Source organism: Malus domestica, chromosome 07 (assembly GCF_042453785.1).
Source record: "Malus domestica chromosome 07, GDT2T_hap1".
NCBI classification, from domain to species: Eukaryota; Viridiplantae; Streptophyta; class Magnoliopsida; order Rosales; family Rosaceae; genus Malus; species Malus domestica.
The window spans coordinates 17,026,674-17,045,136 of NC_091667.1; the positions used below are offsets into that span (position 1 = coordinate 17,026,674).

At 35.6% G+C, this 18,463-nt stretch overlaps 1 protein-coding gene across 2 annotated transcripts; it reads right to left on the bottom strand.

Annotated features, from left to right (window-relative positions):
- Positions 1–200: 200 nt before the first annotated feature.
- On the bottom strand, positions 201–10,363 carry LOC103420644 (MADS-box protein SOC1-like). Of its 2 annotated transcripts, XM_029104744.2 has the most exons (9): positions 9,639–10,363; positions 9,252–9,468; positions 2,047–2,134; positions 1,899–1,960; positions 1,683–1,782; positions 1,522–1,563; positions 1,275–1,316; positions 743–915; positions 201–477 (listed from the first exon to the last, which is right to left on the bottom strand). In XM_029104744.2, the coding sequence occupies exons 2-8, from the start codon at positions 9,431–9,433 to the stop codon at positions 784–786; spliced, it is 648 nt and encodes a 215-aa protein (XP_028960577.2). In that variant the 5' UTR covers positions 9,434–9,468; positions 9,639–10,363; the 3' UTR covers positions 201–477; positions 743–783.
- Between the last annotated feature and the right edge of the window lie 8,100 nt (positions 10,364–18,463).

Here is an 18,463-nt window from a genome sequence, read left to right on the forward strand (position 1 = left end):
CCTTATGGGTGACAAGCTCATTGGCTTGCATGGGCCCGAAACCGTGGGCTCTGATACCATGTTGGATTTTTGGATCGCCGCCGGACCTGTCCCACTCTAACAACACCGATATTGTCTTCAACTTTACCACCTGTCGAATTCGTCAGAAGTGGAGTTTTACGACAAAAAAAACCTCAATATTAGTTAGAGTAGGGTAATCCTATTTAAACCCATTGGGTTTCTTTAAACCCACCGATGTGGGACTTTAACAAAACTGCAATGTATTCTGTATACAAATGCTTTCCAATGTTCTCCAACATTAAAAATGTTTTGTATTGTTTGCTGAAAAAGAAAAAGAGACGACGTATCCGTGATGACAGTCAACATATTTATTACTCTTCTTATCTTCATTCAACAAGTGTTGTTTATGGGATTTGAACTCATAACCTCCTCAACAAAGTAGAGATGCGACCGAGTAGCCAATTGATGATAGATGCTCTGCATGTGATGAAAGAACACAGTATAAGGACCAGATAAAAAGAACACTGGAGAATTTCAATAAAACATAAAAGATATATAACAAAAATCAAATAGTCCATATATATTCATCAGTCATTTCCACAACGGCACCATGATCCCTCTTACAATATAGTTGTTATATATTACTTGCAGAGCAACATTACAGTATTAATTTAGTGGAACAACAATCTAATGCAGATCAAAAGTCCAATCTGAAACTATAGAAATAATAGATCTGCTCAACCATGGCTTTTAGATTATTCACATCCTCTCTCGGAGTGGAAGCTAGCGCCTCGCTCTACTTTCTGGCAGTCCAATGAACAATTCAGTCTCAACATCTGAGCTTGTACTACTATCAGTGTAGGTTGTGTTTTGTCTTCGCTCGTCCAATGTTTTCCTTGGCTGGAAACTACCACACTACAAAGAAAAAGTGAAACTGTTATTTTTTGTTCAACCATTAACATGAAGTTTTATCGATGATAAATACGATTTAAGCCTCTCAAGTGGTAACCAAATGTATATAACTCAGGCTTATGGCATTGAAATAATAGTTAACATGATATAAATGCTAGGTTTTGCTACTTTAGAGAATTTGTAAATAAAATTGACTAGGAACAATCACTCATGTTTCTTGAACACAAAGAAATTGAGCTTCTTTCCTCTTTCTCAGATGCCGTATCTCTATATTCGGATTTGTGCAACATAAAGAAACACCGGTGACTACAATTACAATATACATTATAAAAGAAGATTATGATAACTTAAGAAGGGTTTACCTTCTCAACCAGTCGTGCAGTTTCAGCTTTGAGGAGTTTCTCCTGAATTTTATCAAAAAAAAAAAAAAAAAAAAAAACTTATTTAGTTAACTACCATAATCACAACCTCTTGTTGGAATTAATTGTTCTGCACTGTCTGTAGATTTCTTAATTTTAGCTACGCATTTTGTAACATTTAGTCAGCTAGCAGTAGCACAACAGACATGCAATTTTTTTATTTTTTAACTTTATGTTGTAGCAGTTTTACCTTTTCTCTCAGTTGCTCAATCTGTTCCTTGAAAACCTGACTCTGTAGTATTAATTACACACAAAAAAATAAAGTTTGTTTAATATCCATTTAATCAAGGATAAGAAACTGCTACTGTCAGAATCTACTGGTGCTTAATTATCTTTAATTCTCAGATAAACCTTTCGGGCTCGGACGTTGTTCACGCTCTTCTCCAAGTGGTGCTCTATTTCTTGTAGTTCTGCAAGAGTGCATGATCCTAGACCCTCTCCCAAGAGTTTCCTGAGGCATAATTTGCAATTCCACGTTTAAAAAAGAAGCCTTTTGAAAAGGATAAAAAACTGAATATTTCGACGACATGTTAAGATATAAGAAAAGTTTCAGTCAAGGCCATGAACCGTTTTGATACTTCAAGAAGCTCTAACTGTTTCATCATGCTAGTTGCTTTTTGCTTCAGATGCTGCATGTTCCGATTTAAACGAAAACTCATCACCGAATATTTCGTGGGACTGAATTGTGAACACTTTCTGGGATGAGCTTACGTACCTGCATATTTTGTTCATTGGAACTGGATTTGTTGCCGGTTTGATTGCCTTTCGCGTGCTTCTGATATCGCTCTATGGTTCCCTGCATGCTGAGTTTATAACCAATTCCAAGTAATGATAAATCCTTCTTTTATATTAGCATATATGCAAATTGAATGCTTCAGCATGCATGTCTGTTGTTTTAGTATTGCTTCATAAAACTTTCCCTCTTTACACTATTAAACTCTACATTTCTGAAAAAGGTTGGTGACAATATATATTACTATTCATGAGCTACACCATATATAATAGGTCCCTATATCGGCTAACATAGAAACCCTATAGTTGCTATAATATCCAAAATGTTTGCATAAAGTTCATAAGTTAACTAGTTTGACTAATTTAGTATTCCTCTCTACTCTGTAAGTAGAGGTCTTAGATTCCAATTCGTTAATGGCAATTAGATATCAAATTATTATGACTTAGTCCATATTAATCTTCCCTGTCATTGTAAATATATAGTTGTATTTTTTTAGTTGGAAAATATGTTTTGTTCAAACACCAGTAGTACATAGGACATCATAATAAAGCTATCCAAAAGCTTACAACATAACAATCAGGAGTTTTTGAACTTTAATCTTTGAAGAAGATTAAAATTCAATAAAAATCTGGTGTTAGATTGGATATTGATTTTAATCCTCTAATGAGTACTTAATTCAAATTTATATTATATTTTTGTTTTAATATTTAATAGATATCTTATTTAATGTCATTACATTAAAATTAAAATTATTTATTATTATACACATTTTAATTCATTACATTTATTTTACTTCCTCTATTTAGTGTACCTAAACGTCCTTATTATAATATATTTTACTAAATTAGTGTACCAAAATGTCTGGACGTAAATATATGATACTAAATTTGTCACAGCCCGTTCCGGGATTTTATATATCGGGGACGTAAAATGACGAAATTACCCTTGACGGGTATTAAGGTATGTGTATGTGTGACATATCTTTTGGACTAAATACATTTATTTCATAAGTTTTTATAAAATTATTAAGTGGGATTAAAATGTTGGTTTGTAATTTATGTGGTTAGGGAGTTAGGAAAAAGAAATGGATGGTGAGGGGTTGTGATGGACCACACACACACACTTCCTTCCCTCTCTCCCTCCCCCGTGTCTCTCTCTCTCCTCCCTCACGGCTTTCTCTCTCTCTCTCTCCCTCTCGAATTGTATGGACAAGCTAGGAACCTCCCATTTCTTCACGGATCGAAGGTTCTAAGGTAAGATTTGAACTCCTAATAAGCTTGTGAGTTCGTATATGTGATTTTTGGAAGTTAAAACCCTCAGAATCGTCGTGAAACCCTAACCTCGAAAATGTGCACTATTCATGCACACGTAAAATATTGCATTTTAGGGAATTTTAAGCTCACAGTGAGCTTAAGGAGATCCTCACGAGCTTCGGGGTACTTCGTTGGTAGAATTTGGACCAGACCCTGCGTAAAGTGGAAGCCTTGTGCATTGGGTACGACCTTTTTTTATCGAGCTTTCTCAGGTAAAATCTAGTGGATTTTAGACATTGAAACTAGTCTATCGTGATTCTACATGTTGAGGGCTTCAAATTGATATAAAATACGAAGAAAACGGTTGAGAAATGAGGGAGAACAAGGGGATTGAAAAATCCCCAGTTTTCCAGCCACCGGAAAACACAGTCCGACGAACCAAGGAAGAAGACGCGCATGGGGGGCGCGTGTACCCGTGCCTGCCCTGGTGCGTGGGGCGTGTGCCACGTCAAAAAAAATTTCTAAAAATTTCTCGACGTCCGTGACGTCGAGTAGGTCGATGTGGTATATTCATATACCCAAATTGAGCACCGTATGAGAAGTTATTTCAAATTGTCGGTTATGTGCATTAATTAACGTTTTTATAGTTGTTTCGCATATAGGTGACACCTATCCCGAGGACGAGCGCATCCAGGGATGTCACGGGGGCTACGACCCATCGACTTACCAGTGAGTGGGCAGTTTTGTTTTCGTATATACCTATATACTATTAATTTTCCCAGAAATTGAATTTATATGAAAGTATGTTTTCAATTGCCATGCACGCATATTATGAATATTATGAATTGATATTAATGCATATATATGTGTGAATTGGTACTGTGGACTCACAGGTGAGTTTTATGTTAATCATGTGAATCATCGATAATGTGAATTGTGTTGAGAACTATAATCTGCACCCTTGGTGTTAGTGCTTATATTATTCACCGCACCGCACGCTCACCTTGGATCCAAGTAGGTGCATGTCGTACAGACCCCGAGAGGGTTCCGACATGCTAGTCGTACAGACCACTAGAGGTGGTTCCGACTAGTAGGTGACCTTAGATTACACGCGCAGATGATTGATGAGAGAAGCACTAGAGCGTATTATTTCACCATCATAGTCGTACAGACTACTATAGGTAGTTCCGACTTATGTGCAGTGTAATGCCGTACAGGTCACAGTTGGTGACTCCGGCAGGGCCGTACAAGTCACAGTGGGTGACTCCGGCTGGATGGGATATTGAGCTATAGAATCAGCCGTACAGGACCATTGTAGGGTCTCCGGTTGATTTATTATTTCACCTGATTTATATTGATGCATTCATATTATATTTTGGCATGACGTGGCATCTTCTTTCTGAAAAGCGGTGAAGGATTGTGAGTTGAGCTTTTGATGATATATATATATATATATATATATATATATATATATATATATATATATATATATATATATATATATATGTTTATATACTATTTTTCTGGGAAAGTATACAGGTTTTACAATGAGGGGTTAGAGACGTTTTAAATGTAATGTTTTGGAAAGCTTTGGTTTTACTGACCCACTCTATTTTGTTTTTGCGCCCCTCCAGGTTCTAGCTAGCAGTTGGTGGCTCACGAGGTTCTCTTCGGCGTTCTGACAGACACCCTGCATGTAGGACTCACCTACGGGTGTTGTAATTTAATTATAGTCCTACTTGACTGCACCTAGTACCTACGCTCTGAATTGTGTGTTTTACTACATAACTCACTCTAGCACGCTAGTTGGTTTTTACTGTTAGTAGTTGGTTTTTATTCCTTCGTATTTATTATATCCTTTGCTTCCGTATCGCACTTTTGGTTACGTCACACTCACGTGACAGCCAGCACGCCTTGATTTCTAGGTCGAGGTGTGTCAAAATTAATGTACCAAAATGTTGGTACCTAAATATATTATAATAAACTAGTGTACCGAAATGTCAGTACCTAAACATATTATACTAACCTAATGTACCGAAATGTTCGTACCCAAATATATTGTAATGAATTAGTGGCACAAAAGAAAATATATAAAAACATGTGTACCGAAAAATCTTTAGGAAAATATTTTCTTATATAAGATACTTACCACAATGAGAATTAAAATTTATAATATTTTCATAAAATTTAATTTATGAACCATAAAATTATAAATAAAAAGAGAGACATTTAATATGCTGGCATTAAATAAAGTCTAGGGACTAAAATCAATTTTTAAACATGTATAAGACATTTTTCTAAATTTCATCTTATATAAAGATTAAAATCTAATTTTCTATAAAATAAAATATAAAAAAATCTGCGTCTTATAGATAGTACATAGTACATAGGACATCATATATCGATATATTAAAAAACCAAAAACTGCTAACTAATTTGCATTATTTATGTCCAGATAATGTATACCATATTGTAAAAATTGGATCACATAGAATTAGGTTATGTAATGCATTATGCCAAAAGTAGATTGTTTTACTGTTTTCTACATAGTTTCATATATATTTTGTTTCTTCTTTCTATGAGAAGAAAGGTATTCGAATTTATGACATATTCAATTATGAAAAGAGATTTACAGCTAAACTTAGATAGTTTAATATAGGATAGTGTTATCCACACTTATTTTCATTTCTCACACACTTATTTACAGTCATCGAATTCAATGAATTGAAGATCAATAACAAAAAACTAATAAGGGTGTATGGGAAATAAAAATGAGTGTGTGAATAGCATAAAGGATATATTACTTGTGAGTCTTGTTTGATAATTTAAAAAAAGGTAGTTTTATTCATATACCTCTTTTTACCTCTCATGCACACTTATTAATATTTGTTCATTGATCTTCATCAACTTATTAGATCCAAAAGCCGAATTTAAGAGGGGTATGTGAAAAGTAAAAATAAGTGTTTGGATAACACAACCCTAAAAGAAATCTTATTTTTTGTAATTTTTGTAGTTTTTTTTTTTCTAAAATGAAATGAAATCTTTACATTTTTCAAACAATACCCTAATGAAATGAATATAAAATCATGTTGAGAGAAAAGTGGAGATAACACATTTGTGTCAAAGTAGATTTCTGGATGTGAAATATGGAATTGGATCGAATCCGGATCCTCTTTGTGAAGATCTCGGATTCACTTCATCGTATCCGTTTATCTGTCATCTTATGACTAAAAATTATTTTGAATTTTATTATTTAAAATTGAATACAAACAATACCTGACTAAAACTAACTGCACAATGTACAATGAACTGAGAAAACGAAGTAATGAATCGAGATCTTCATCCGTGAATTGCAAGGAAGATGACGTGGTTATGATGTCAATGAGGTTTGGTAAAATCCCCATAAAAGACAAAATAAAATTTTGTAAATCAGCGTCCTTTTTTGTTATTTCTGCTAATAAAATCCCTTATTAAATTCTCTTTTGTCAACAAGATCCTAAATAATTTTAAAAGTCATACAAGTTAACCCAAACTTTGTGATTAATCCAAGAATAATTGAATTAATTTTAGTTAACCCCAGATCTTGTGATTAACCCATTTCCCTAATATTAATTCATTTGAACTTTATTTTTGTCACAAAGAAGGTTTTCAACTCCAAATTGCTAGCTTACTCTTACTTATCACTCGACTCACCCTCGCTCCTGAACTAACCATACTGCATAAATTCTTTTGCATCTTTTCCTACCTTCTATTACTGAAAATGAAAGGCAAAGAAGAGAGGAGGAACGGAGGAGGAAAAGGAGGAGATACAAAAGAATTAATTGGTTTTTTTTCTTCCCCTCTCATCTCCTCTACTCCTCCTCCCTACATCCACCTCATTTTCCTTCCCCCTTTCTAGTCTCCTTCCTTCGTTTTCATTCTTGGTTCTCCTCTAAGTTTTATCTCAGTCTTCCCTGAGTCGGGTCTCATCTATCCATGAGTTTGTCTCATATTTGGGTTTCATGTCCCCTTATCTGATGTTTTTCGTCCGCTTTTACTGCTTTCTATCTTTTAAGTTTCCTTCCTCCTTCCTCCCTAGTTGTGATACTTCATCCTCATCCCATCATATGCTCGGATCAAAGGGTCCGATAAGAAATTGGATATCCGATCCACTTCCTTACCTCAATTTCCCTCCCCCAACTGGCATGCCGGATCCCCATCGAGACCAAGTGTTGGATATTTTACATACCCCCTTAGTCTCTCTCTACACATATGATACTTTGTATATATTTGCAAGGGTTCTTGAAGGGGACTTGGATCTAGTGTCTACTTTCTTGGTTCCGTGTTTGGCTTCCCCCGAGGATGTCACAGCAACGGTGGTGTGGTCTTTACTGTTGGAGATTAGGGTTTTTTGTTGTTTGTTTTTGCAACCTTCGAACCTAAACTTGTATGGACCTCCCGTTATATCTTGTTTTGCCGCTCTCATTTTGCTAGGGTCTTTTACTTTATCTGTAATTGTTTGTCCAGTTCTTTTTTGCCTTACACTAGTTTTTAATGTAATGAAAAATATCTTCCTTGACCAAAAGAAAAAAAAGGTAATAGGCAGCCAAAGATAGTGGAAGTAAAGGTCATAGGTAACCAGATCAAATGAGCCACTGCTACAGACTATATATTAAAGTTTACTATAAATAGTAATGCAAGGACTGCTACCAAAAATAAATAACTATGCAACTTGTTTCTGGATGAAAAGTAAAAAAGGACTTCCTAAATATAACCAAATATATAACCTAAAGTAATGCTAGGGAGATCGTACGATAAATTTGTAAACTATTTGATTTGTCACCGACAAGAAATAAGTACATTAATCAACATTGAAGTAATATTTCAATCATCACTAACGACGGGGCTAGGTAGAGGGCTACACTGGGCTCTAGCCTAGGGGAGTTTTGTGCTCTAATTCATTTTATCTCATGTAATTCATTTTATCATTGAAAAAGCTCAATGCCATTGATCATACAACAAGCTTCCTTGATCCAAATGAGTCCAATGTTATATTTTTTTGGTTTTTATTATCATATGTTGGTTCAATACTATTTTTTTTTTCTTTTTAACATTATTCACAACGCTACATTATTCATCACTAACCACGTCATATGATTTACACAATATATTTAAATAAATAATCTTTCTAACATTATTCATAACACTACTGTGTGCCAAAAAGGCTCGTACAGATCATCACAGTATGCATGACATTATTCATTTTAATGATCTGCTATTCTCTTGCAAATTAAATAAACAATTTTTATTGTTTTTTCTTCTTAAAAAAAATTGTTTTATTGGTACCTCATATTTTACATCTCATGTACTAAAAACAACTCACACCTACTTTTTAAATTAAAAAATGTTTTAATACACCCATTATTTTCCAAACTACCCTCACATCCGAAACTCTTCCCATACACCTCACATCAAACCTGGATATTCGTCTTCCCAAACTTGTTTCCTCCAGTTTTCTTTTCAATTTTCATATTAGTAATCTATATAATTCTTCAATCTTTCTTTTAGTCGAAATGGGCTTTCATTAAAGCAGAGACAAAAGGACTCAAGCCTCACCCAAACGGACTCAAGGGCAACTATTGCAGTTGTATGTATATGTGTTGAAGGTCTTGCAGTTGTATGTATATGTATTGAAGTGATAGAGTTTCCCATTGAGTTTTCAAACTTTTACAGAAAACTTGTTCATTCTTTTTTGAAAAAAAAATAGTCATACTGCTTATGTGAGAGCATAGAAGTAAATTTTAAGCATGACTCAAAGAAAGAACTTGGGGGTGTATTTAGAAACTTCTTTTTAATTTTTATAACATTTTAGGGTTTAAATAGTCATTTTAAGAGCAGTTTAATATTAAATTACTATGTGAGGGATTTATAGTTAATTAAATTAAATTAAAATACCTGGAACTTGCAAATTCGAAGAGTTTTCCTCTGGGAGAGAAGATGATGAGGGAAACCTCAGCATCGCAAAGAACTGAGAGCTCAAAGGCCTTCTTTAGCAGACCACTTCTCCTCTTTGAGAATGTCACCTGACGGCTCGTCGCGTTCTCTATGCGCCTCATCTGAGTTTTTCCTCTCACCATTTTTTATGATTTAATTATATTAATTTCCTTCTACCCTTTTAACACAAGAAAATGAAACTCTGAGATCAGTTTTTTTTTTTTTTTTTTGTCTTTGCAGAAATCATCAAAACAAAAACTTGATTAAAAAAAAAAAAAAACAATGTGTACAAAAGAGAGATATATATGAAAATAACTAAAAGAAGAAGAGAAGATAATTAAATCTTACCAAATAAGCAAAATTAACCCAGAAAGCTTTTTTTTTATATAGGTTTTGTGAGTTGGAGTGATGGTATAGATCAGGTGGAAGGCAATAGATCCTCTTCAATTCAAAAGGGTTGCAAGCAATCAATATATATATATAGATAGATATAATTTGTGTAAACAAAGGAGGAGTGCATATATTAAAATGAAGATATATATGAAGAGTAAAACAAAAACAGCCAAAGAAAGTGGATGCGACAGAGAGAGGGGCAAAGGAATACTAAAAGTGGGAAGAGAGAGATCTCTTCTCTAAGTTTTTTGAGCAAAGACTATGATTCCACCCTGAAAAAACACATATATTTGCATATTATATGTGTGTATATATATATATATATATAGAGAGAGAGAGAGAGAGAGAGAGAGAGAGAGAGAGAGAGAGAGAGAAAGAGAGAGAGAGGAGGAGGAGGAGGAGGAGGTGGGTGTTTTGTGATTGATTGATTGATTTCGAAGAAAAAGAGAAAATCTTCTTCAGAGTAGTGGAAAAGTTTAATGAGCAAATTTACCAAATATGCAAACAGACCCAGAAAAAAGTTATGGACAAATATGAGAGGAAGAAGATGCCAAAGAAAGAAAGAAAAACGAGAGGGGAGAGAGAAAATACAAAAAAACCAAGAAGGGAAGGAAATTATAAGGAAGGTGGGTGGAGTTGATTGACCTTTTACTTGGGGTAAGCATAGCCAAACAACAGACCTACCTTTCCTTTTTCTTTGTTTTTTTCTTGCCTTATTTTTCTTCTTCCTCCTTCCATCCTCTCTTCAAACCCCACCTTGAAAAGGAAACATTAAATTGTGACACCATTATTTTTACACACATTTTTGTAGATCTATTCCATAACATATTTTAATAATTCGAACCGTTTATTTTTTAGGTCTTTTACAAAATATTATATGTATCAAAAATCATTGAAATCTAAAACCGTATGACCATTAAATTCAATTTAGGTTTCTTTATAAAACTATATTCGTCCATTTCTTTCACTATAAATGAATGTATTAATGGTTTTAGATTTATCTAATTTTTTGTAAAAATAATCTATGAATGATTTCTAAAATATAAAAAAGTTCGGATCGTTAAAATATACTAAGAAATAAATCCTACAAAACGTGTGAAAATTTGTATAAACAAAATAGTATCACTAATCCGCCGTACTTTAGTAGTCCGTTAGGAAGGGGGAAGCCTATCAAATAAAATACACTTTAACAATATAAAAATCGAAGGTTGAATGTTTCATCCTTTGCTTGTTTTGGTAACCCCACAAAACACACCAGAAAAAGAAATTGTGGACACAAAAGGCAAATACTACGAGAAAGCAAGGAACTTTTTTTCTGAAATGCAGAAAGCAAGGAACATAAAAGTGCTTGTTTGATGAAAGTTCTGAGAAGAAAAACTAAAGAAAGGTACTGAGTCTCTGGGTTGGTACGTTATTCTATTAATATTTTTTAGATGATGCTTTAAGGAAAGTAAATTTTCTAAATTAAATTTACAAACTAAATAATGTGATTGTGGAGGATTAGATTAATTTTTAATTATTGATTAACATACTTATTTTTTATTAGTGATACATAATTTGATTTGCAAGTTTGGTTTAAAATTTTGATCTTTCTAGTGTTACCCATATTTTTATTGTTTAGTATGTACTGAATTTTGTTTTTTTTAATAAACGATATTATTTACTCTTAGCCACACAATAAGTTAGCAATAACGTGATTCAAATTCATTTTTGGCGAGAATCGAACCTAAAATCTCTTGATTACAAATGAAGAAAAATATCATTAGACTATAATACTAAATAATAATTTACTTTTTTTATTAAAATTAATATTTTACACCAATTTACATCAAAAAAAGGAAAAAATTCAAAACGCAGTGTCTTAAATAAAAAGACCCCAACCACCATAAATATTCATCATTTTCACATTAACTTTTGATATTAATGGTATGATGCGTTGATTATTATTTGGTTTCTTGTGATGGACAATTAACTAAAGAAAGGCGCCCACAAATGAAAGTAAAGGAAAAGGGCAAAAACAGAAAAGAAAGAAAGTATAAAATATTGGAGGGGTAGAGTTTAAAATGGCAAAGATCGTACAAGGTTAGCAATACATCAACGTCGTCCGTACGAATCGTACTCCTCCAGCCAATTAGAAGTCGAAAACGCAACAAGCCTATATCATTAGTTGCCCTTTCAAAATATAATGGGTGCAGTCCCCACAGCCCACCACCTTGTCTGGCACATCACATTTTCCCCTTTTCCCCAGTTTTGGTCCTTTAACGTTTTTAATGCCAAAATAATAAATATATATATTTATCATTTGAATTGATGGATTGGTTGGGTGTGATGTCATGAATCAAGTACACCCGGAAAGCAATTCGTAATACGAGGAGCTACTCAATTATTTATAATTACTTAAAAATACATAAAATATCTTCTTCTTTTTTTTTTATGTTAGATTCAATTCAATTATTTATAAATATATGCAGGTATATTCTTTTACAAATGTTAGATTCATACTCTCTACACATCTTTCATGTGTGGTGAATTTTGAAATCTAGGACGTGAAAAACATAAATCAAGTGCCATAAAGCACATGTGGCCTATAAACTTCACACTTAAGACAATTTGTTTTGCTAACATGAAGAAAGTTATGGTTCTTATGACAATCTGTTTTCATAAGAACCAAAAGTTGTAACATTGCATTCTGGTGCGAAAATTAACTTAACACACAAATTTTACCCTCTTTTGACAACTGTAGTATAAGTATAAGTAGGGATCGTTTTAGACCGGGGATTATGAGGGCTTGCTAATAACCTCTAAACTGACTCAAAAACATAAAACTAAACTTAAAAATACTTAACAAGACTCACAAGACTCAAAGCAAACTTAAAATACTCAAAACAGCTTAAAACAACTAAATAAACTTAAACTAGACATTAGGAATGACTTTGGACGAAAATTGACTTTTACTTGAATCAAAACATTTAAAAACACAAATTAAAACAGATTCTAACTAATTAGACACACCAAAGTAAAGGGGGATAGAGTTTTGGACGAAGTTGAAACAAACAAACAAGTATGAAAAACTAGACAGATTGTAAAATGAATTTGAGAAATAAGATGATGGATGGGATAGCTAAAAGTTTTTTCTCCACACATGATATGTATGCAAACAACTCGATTTCCAGTTACTACTTCATTGAATTATGAATGACAATGCTCCAAATTAACCATGACATCACTAGTTAACTCTCATATATTCCTTGTTTTATTGAATTGGATGACATCATTCGACAACCCAAAACATTCTTCAAAAGTTCCCTACATTACATCATAATAGAGATACAATAAAAAATCATTACGTTTAATGAAAATCATAAGCATTGACAAAGCACTTGCTACATGTGAATATAAGTTTGTAACGATTATGTGAAACTTCTTTATATTCTAGCAACAGATTTATGCATGCCAATTAAGTGTCGACCCTTAATTAACAAATACAAATAAGTTATCAATCAAATAGTTAAGCCAATTGCATTCACGATTCAAGAGTTCATAACTGGAATTTATCAAATCATATTACACACATAATCATGGCTTTGAAATCACCCCTAGCTAAGAGGGGTTTAGCCACTCATATTCACAACAAAACAAAAGAAAGAAAACACCTAAACGCTCTAACGATCCAAGTTGGACAACAAGCACGTCCAAGCACTTTCCTTCCCTTCCTTTGCTACGGCACAAGGTGTTGGTGAGTGTTTGAAGGTTTGTTTGTGTGGAGGAATGGATGTAAAGATGAATGGATATGTTTGGATGAAGGTTGTATTGAAATGGGGATGAATGATCAAGCAAAAACTAAACTATATGGTTGCCATACACACTTCCTTTTATAGAGGAAGTGCACGGCAATGGAGGGTGATAGGAGCATATTTATGCGCCTTAGTTAGCTAGTTCTTATGCATTTTCGTTATGTTTTCGTCGTTAAAGTAGTCTTTTGAGCTACTTTCATGTGTTTTCAGGCTTAAAGGGCATATGACATAAAAGGATGCAAATTGGAGCCTTTTGGAGCAAAATGGAGCTTAGATTGGAAAGTACATGCTTGGAGCACAAGGAATGGACGAGTTTGAAGGGCAAAGGAGCTTAAGAAATGAAGAAATGAATGTGAAGAACAAAGAATTCAGAATTAGAAACCAAAGTTTCTAAAGTTGGAAGTTTCTATTCTTGGAGGTTTCCATTTTCGAGAGTTTCTATTCTTGGTTTTGGGCTTTCTAGAAGCCCTATCTACAAACCCTAACCCTAGCCCACTAATTTGCCGCACCTAGGCCTTTAAAATTTCTGATTTCCTTGCCTTGCAAGGCATTCTAGAAGCCTAAACCCTAGCCCACTAAACCAGCCGAACCCTAGGCCTTTTCCCTTGCAAATTCTGATTGTTTTAACCTATTTTCTGGTGGATTTGGGTTTCTAGAAACCCTAATCTGATTGCTAGGGTTTTTAAGTGCCTATATATACTCTCTTAAACCTCTGGGCCGAATCTATCACCCCCCATATCATCCATTCACTCCAGAAAATCATTCTAAACCCTTGCCGCAACCACCAGTCCCATTCTCCCTAGTTCTAAGTCCTAGCCGTGCCTCCCTAATCCTTTTAACCCTTCTACCCTCTTCCATAGCCATCCATCCACCATAGCCGTGCCTTCCCACCACCATCACCACCTTGCGCAGCCACCAAAGGAGGAGAAAGGAGGAGTGCCGTGCAGTCCAAAGGAGGAAGACACCTTGCACATGCAATCTGCCATTAGTGGAGTGTTTGGAGTTCTTTCTTTCTTTGTTTCTGTTTTCATGTTTAATTTAAATTGTTGTTCAATTATGTTAGACATGTGGAACTAATTCCTTTATAGTTAGAGGTGAATTTGAAGCCATGGACATATGTTTTATATGATTTGATTTCTTCCAATTATGATTTCAGAAATTGTGAATGTGATTTACTTATCTATTTGATTGATAACTTGTTTATGTATGTGGGTTGAGGGTCAACACTTAATTTGCATGCCTAAACTTGATGCTAGGATATAAGGGAATTTCACCTAATCGTTATTAACTTGTATTCATAAGTAGTGAAAGTCGCTAGTCACGATTGTGTTAAGTGAATCCTAGGCAAGAGTAACATGCGTATCCCATAGTTATGAATGCCTCGTCAATGCTTATGATTTCCATTGAACTTAATGATCTTTGATATGTGTCTCTATCATGCGTATTCCATAGTTAGGGTCCTTGATAAGAATAATTTGGTTGTAATGCGTATTCCATTCAATTCAATGAATCTAGGGAAATCTGAGAATTAATTGGTGCAATCTAGTTAATTTGGGGCATTGTCATTCATGGTTTGTTGAAAGAGTAATTGGAGATTGAGTTGTATGCATATGTTCATGTGTGGATAAGGAATCCTCTAACTAGCTTCTCACCATTCTATTTAATCACAATCTGTTTTGCTTTACATTTGTTTTTAAAGTTTGAGTTTTAAAGTTTTAATTTCGTCAAAATCATTCCCCCATTTATTTTAAAGTGTTAGATTAGTTAGAAATCCATTTAGTTGTGTTTTTAAGTGTTTTGAGTCAAGTCATAGTCCAAATTCGTCCAAACTAGTGTTAGGTACTCAAAACTGCCCAGAAAGTGGTTTTAAGGCAGTTTTGAGCCTTTTAGTTGCTGTTTTGAGTTTTTAGTTTGTTTAGGTGTTTTAAACCCTAGTTTTGCATTAATTGAGTCTAGTTTAGTGTTCTACATTATATTTTTATGTTCTTGAGTCAGTTTTACATTGATTAGCATCCCTAGTTAATCCCCGGTTAGAACGATCCCTATTTGCTCATATACTACAATTGTCATCCATAGGGTTTAATTTGTGTGTCAAGTTAATTTTCACATCAAATTTTGGCGCCGTTGCCGGGGATTAGCAAAATTGCTAATCCCTTGTGTTTTTGCCGTGTGTCTTGATTTAATTTACCTAGTTTTCTGATTTTGTTTTGTTTTCTTGGTTTAGGTACTAGTGCATGACGCGGAGTTCTCAAACTGTGCATGCAAATATCTTGGACTTTAACGACGATTTTGAACGTGATTTGAGAAGAAAGAGGAGGCATCCCGAACCTAGTGAACCTAGTTCAAGTTCAGAGGCCGAATCTGAGTTTGAAGAAGTGGAAGAAGAAGTTATGGCCGCGGACAATCGGACCATTAAAGAGCTTTCGGCCTCGGGGTTGACCAATGCCGCACCATTATGCATTCAATACCCCGCGGCTGCCCAAGGCAAGACCGACGAATTCGAGCTGAAGTCAAGCTTGTTGCACCACATTCCGAAATACCATGGGCTTTCCATGGAAGATCCCAACAAGCATCTCAAGGAGTTCGAGGTTGTTTGTTCGAGCATGACACCCATCAATGTTGACGGGAGTATTCTGATGATGAAGGCCTTTCCATTCTCACTTTTGGAAAAGGCGAAAGATTGGCTTTACGAGTTAGCACCCGGAACGGTTACATCTTGGGATAGTATGAAAAGAGCTTTCTTGGAGAAGTTTTTCCCAACTTCAAGAGTCATTCTCTTGAGGAAACGGATTAGTGGCATCCAACAAAACCCAGGTGAATCGTTTCCTTCTTATTATGAACGTTTTAAATCACTTGTTGCTTCTTGTCCACATCATCAAATGAAGGAGGAGCTGCTCATTCAATATTTCTACGAAGGACTCCTTCCCATGGAACGCCAAATGCTTGATGCCTCGGCGGGAGGAGCGTTGGTGGATAAAACTCCGGGGGCTGCAAAAGTTCTAATTGCCAACCGAGCACATAATGCACAACAATACGAAGGTGTTGGACAAAGGGACCCCCCACGGCCACAAGTGAATGAGGTAAGTTCTATGCCCGAGATTCAATCCCAATTAGCTAACCTTACTTCTATTGTTTCTCAGTTAGCCGAGGGAATGAAGATTCATGGACCAAGTGTGTGTGGCGTGTGCTCGATGCAAGGACATGCCAATGATCAATGCCCTCAATTGATTGAGAATGGGGGTTGGGAAGCTGCCAATGCCGTGGGTTTTGGGAACCAAAATCAACCACGCCATGATCCATACTCTAATTCCTATAATCCGGGGTGGAGGGACCATCCGAATTTCAAATGGCGGGATCCTCAACAACCACAACAACAAGGAGGATTTAGGCAGCAACCACCGGGCTTTTATACAAAGCCATTCGTCCCCAATCAAAACCAAGTGCAAACCGCCCCACTAACCTCAGGTACGTCTTTGGATAATGATCAAGTTGTTAAGTTACTTACTACTTTGACGCAGGAAGTACAAACTCAAAATAAGGAGAGACAAATCCAAGACAAACGGGTGGACAACTTGGAGAAGCAAATGGGTCAAATTGTAGAGTTTATGGGGCAAATTAGAGAACAAGGCAGATTGCCTAGTTCAACCGTTGTGAACCCAAAGGGAGGATTTGAAACCGCTAAGGCCATCATATTGAGAAGTGGTAAACAGGTTGGAGCGGACTCAAATACATCCAAATCAAGTCAAGACGAGGAGGACAAGTTGATGCAAGAGGAGGCACAAAGAGCAAAGCCCACGGCCAAGGATGACCAATCCTTGCCGCCACCCTCTAACCCTCCTAAATCGTCCTCAACCACCAAGGTAAGTCCAAATTCGACTTTTTCTAGTTCTATTCCACTGAATGTGCCCTTTCCTGGCAGGTTTAGGCAATCAAAGAAGGAAGAGGCCGAGAAGGACATTCTAGAGACCTTTCGGAAAGTTCAAGTCAATATCCCGCTCCTTGATGCGATTAAGCAAGTCCCGAGGTATGCTAAGTTCTTAAAAGAACTTTGTACAACAAGGAGAAGGATTTCGAACAAAGAGGTGGTCCAGGTAAGTGAAAACGTCTCTGCTATGTTACAAAGGAAATTACCCCCTAAATGCAAAGATCCGGGTAGTTTTACAATTCCGTGCGTTATTGGTAATACTAAGTTTGAACAATGCATGTTAGACTTAGGGGCTTCGATTAATGTCATGCCATACTCGATTTATGCATCTATGAACTTAGGTGAGCTTAAAAATGATGGTGTGATAATTCAATTAGCCGATCGTTCTAATGCATACCCAAAGGGTGTTTTGGAAGATGTTTTGGTGCAGGTTGGTAATTTGATTTTTCCAGCGGACTTTTACGTGCTTGACATGGAGGATTCACCCCATTCCACCCCATTGCCGATTCTATTAGGGAGGCCCTTCATGAAAACAGCCTGCACCAAGATAGATGTGTTTAAAGGAACTTTAACGATGGAATTTGATGGGGAAGTCATTGATTTTAATCTTTCTGAAAGTATTAAATTTCCTAAGGACGATCATTCTTGCTTTTCTATTGATATAATTGATGATTTGGCGCAGGATTTTCTCGATTGTTTGGAGAGGGATACACTTGAAACGACAATTGTACAAGGAATTGGGCACAAAAATGGTGTTGCCGTGCCTAGAAGTGAGGATGAGGCCGAGATAGTGGCTGCCCTTGAGTCACTCCCTCAACACCATGGTAAGCCTTCTAACCCAATTTCAATTCCAGTTTCCACTAATAAGATGTTACCCTCAGTGATTCAGGCACCCGTACTTGAGCTTAAACCGTTACCCGATCATTTAAAGTACGTTTTTCTGGGAGACAACGAGACATTGCCCGTCATTGTCTCTTCATCACTCACGGCCATAGAGGAGGAGAAGTTGATTCGAGTGTTGAAAGAGCACAAGACGGCCATTGGGTGGACTTTGGCCGATA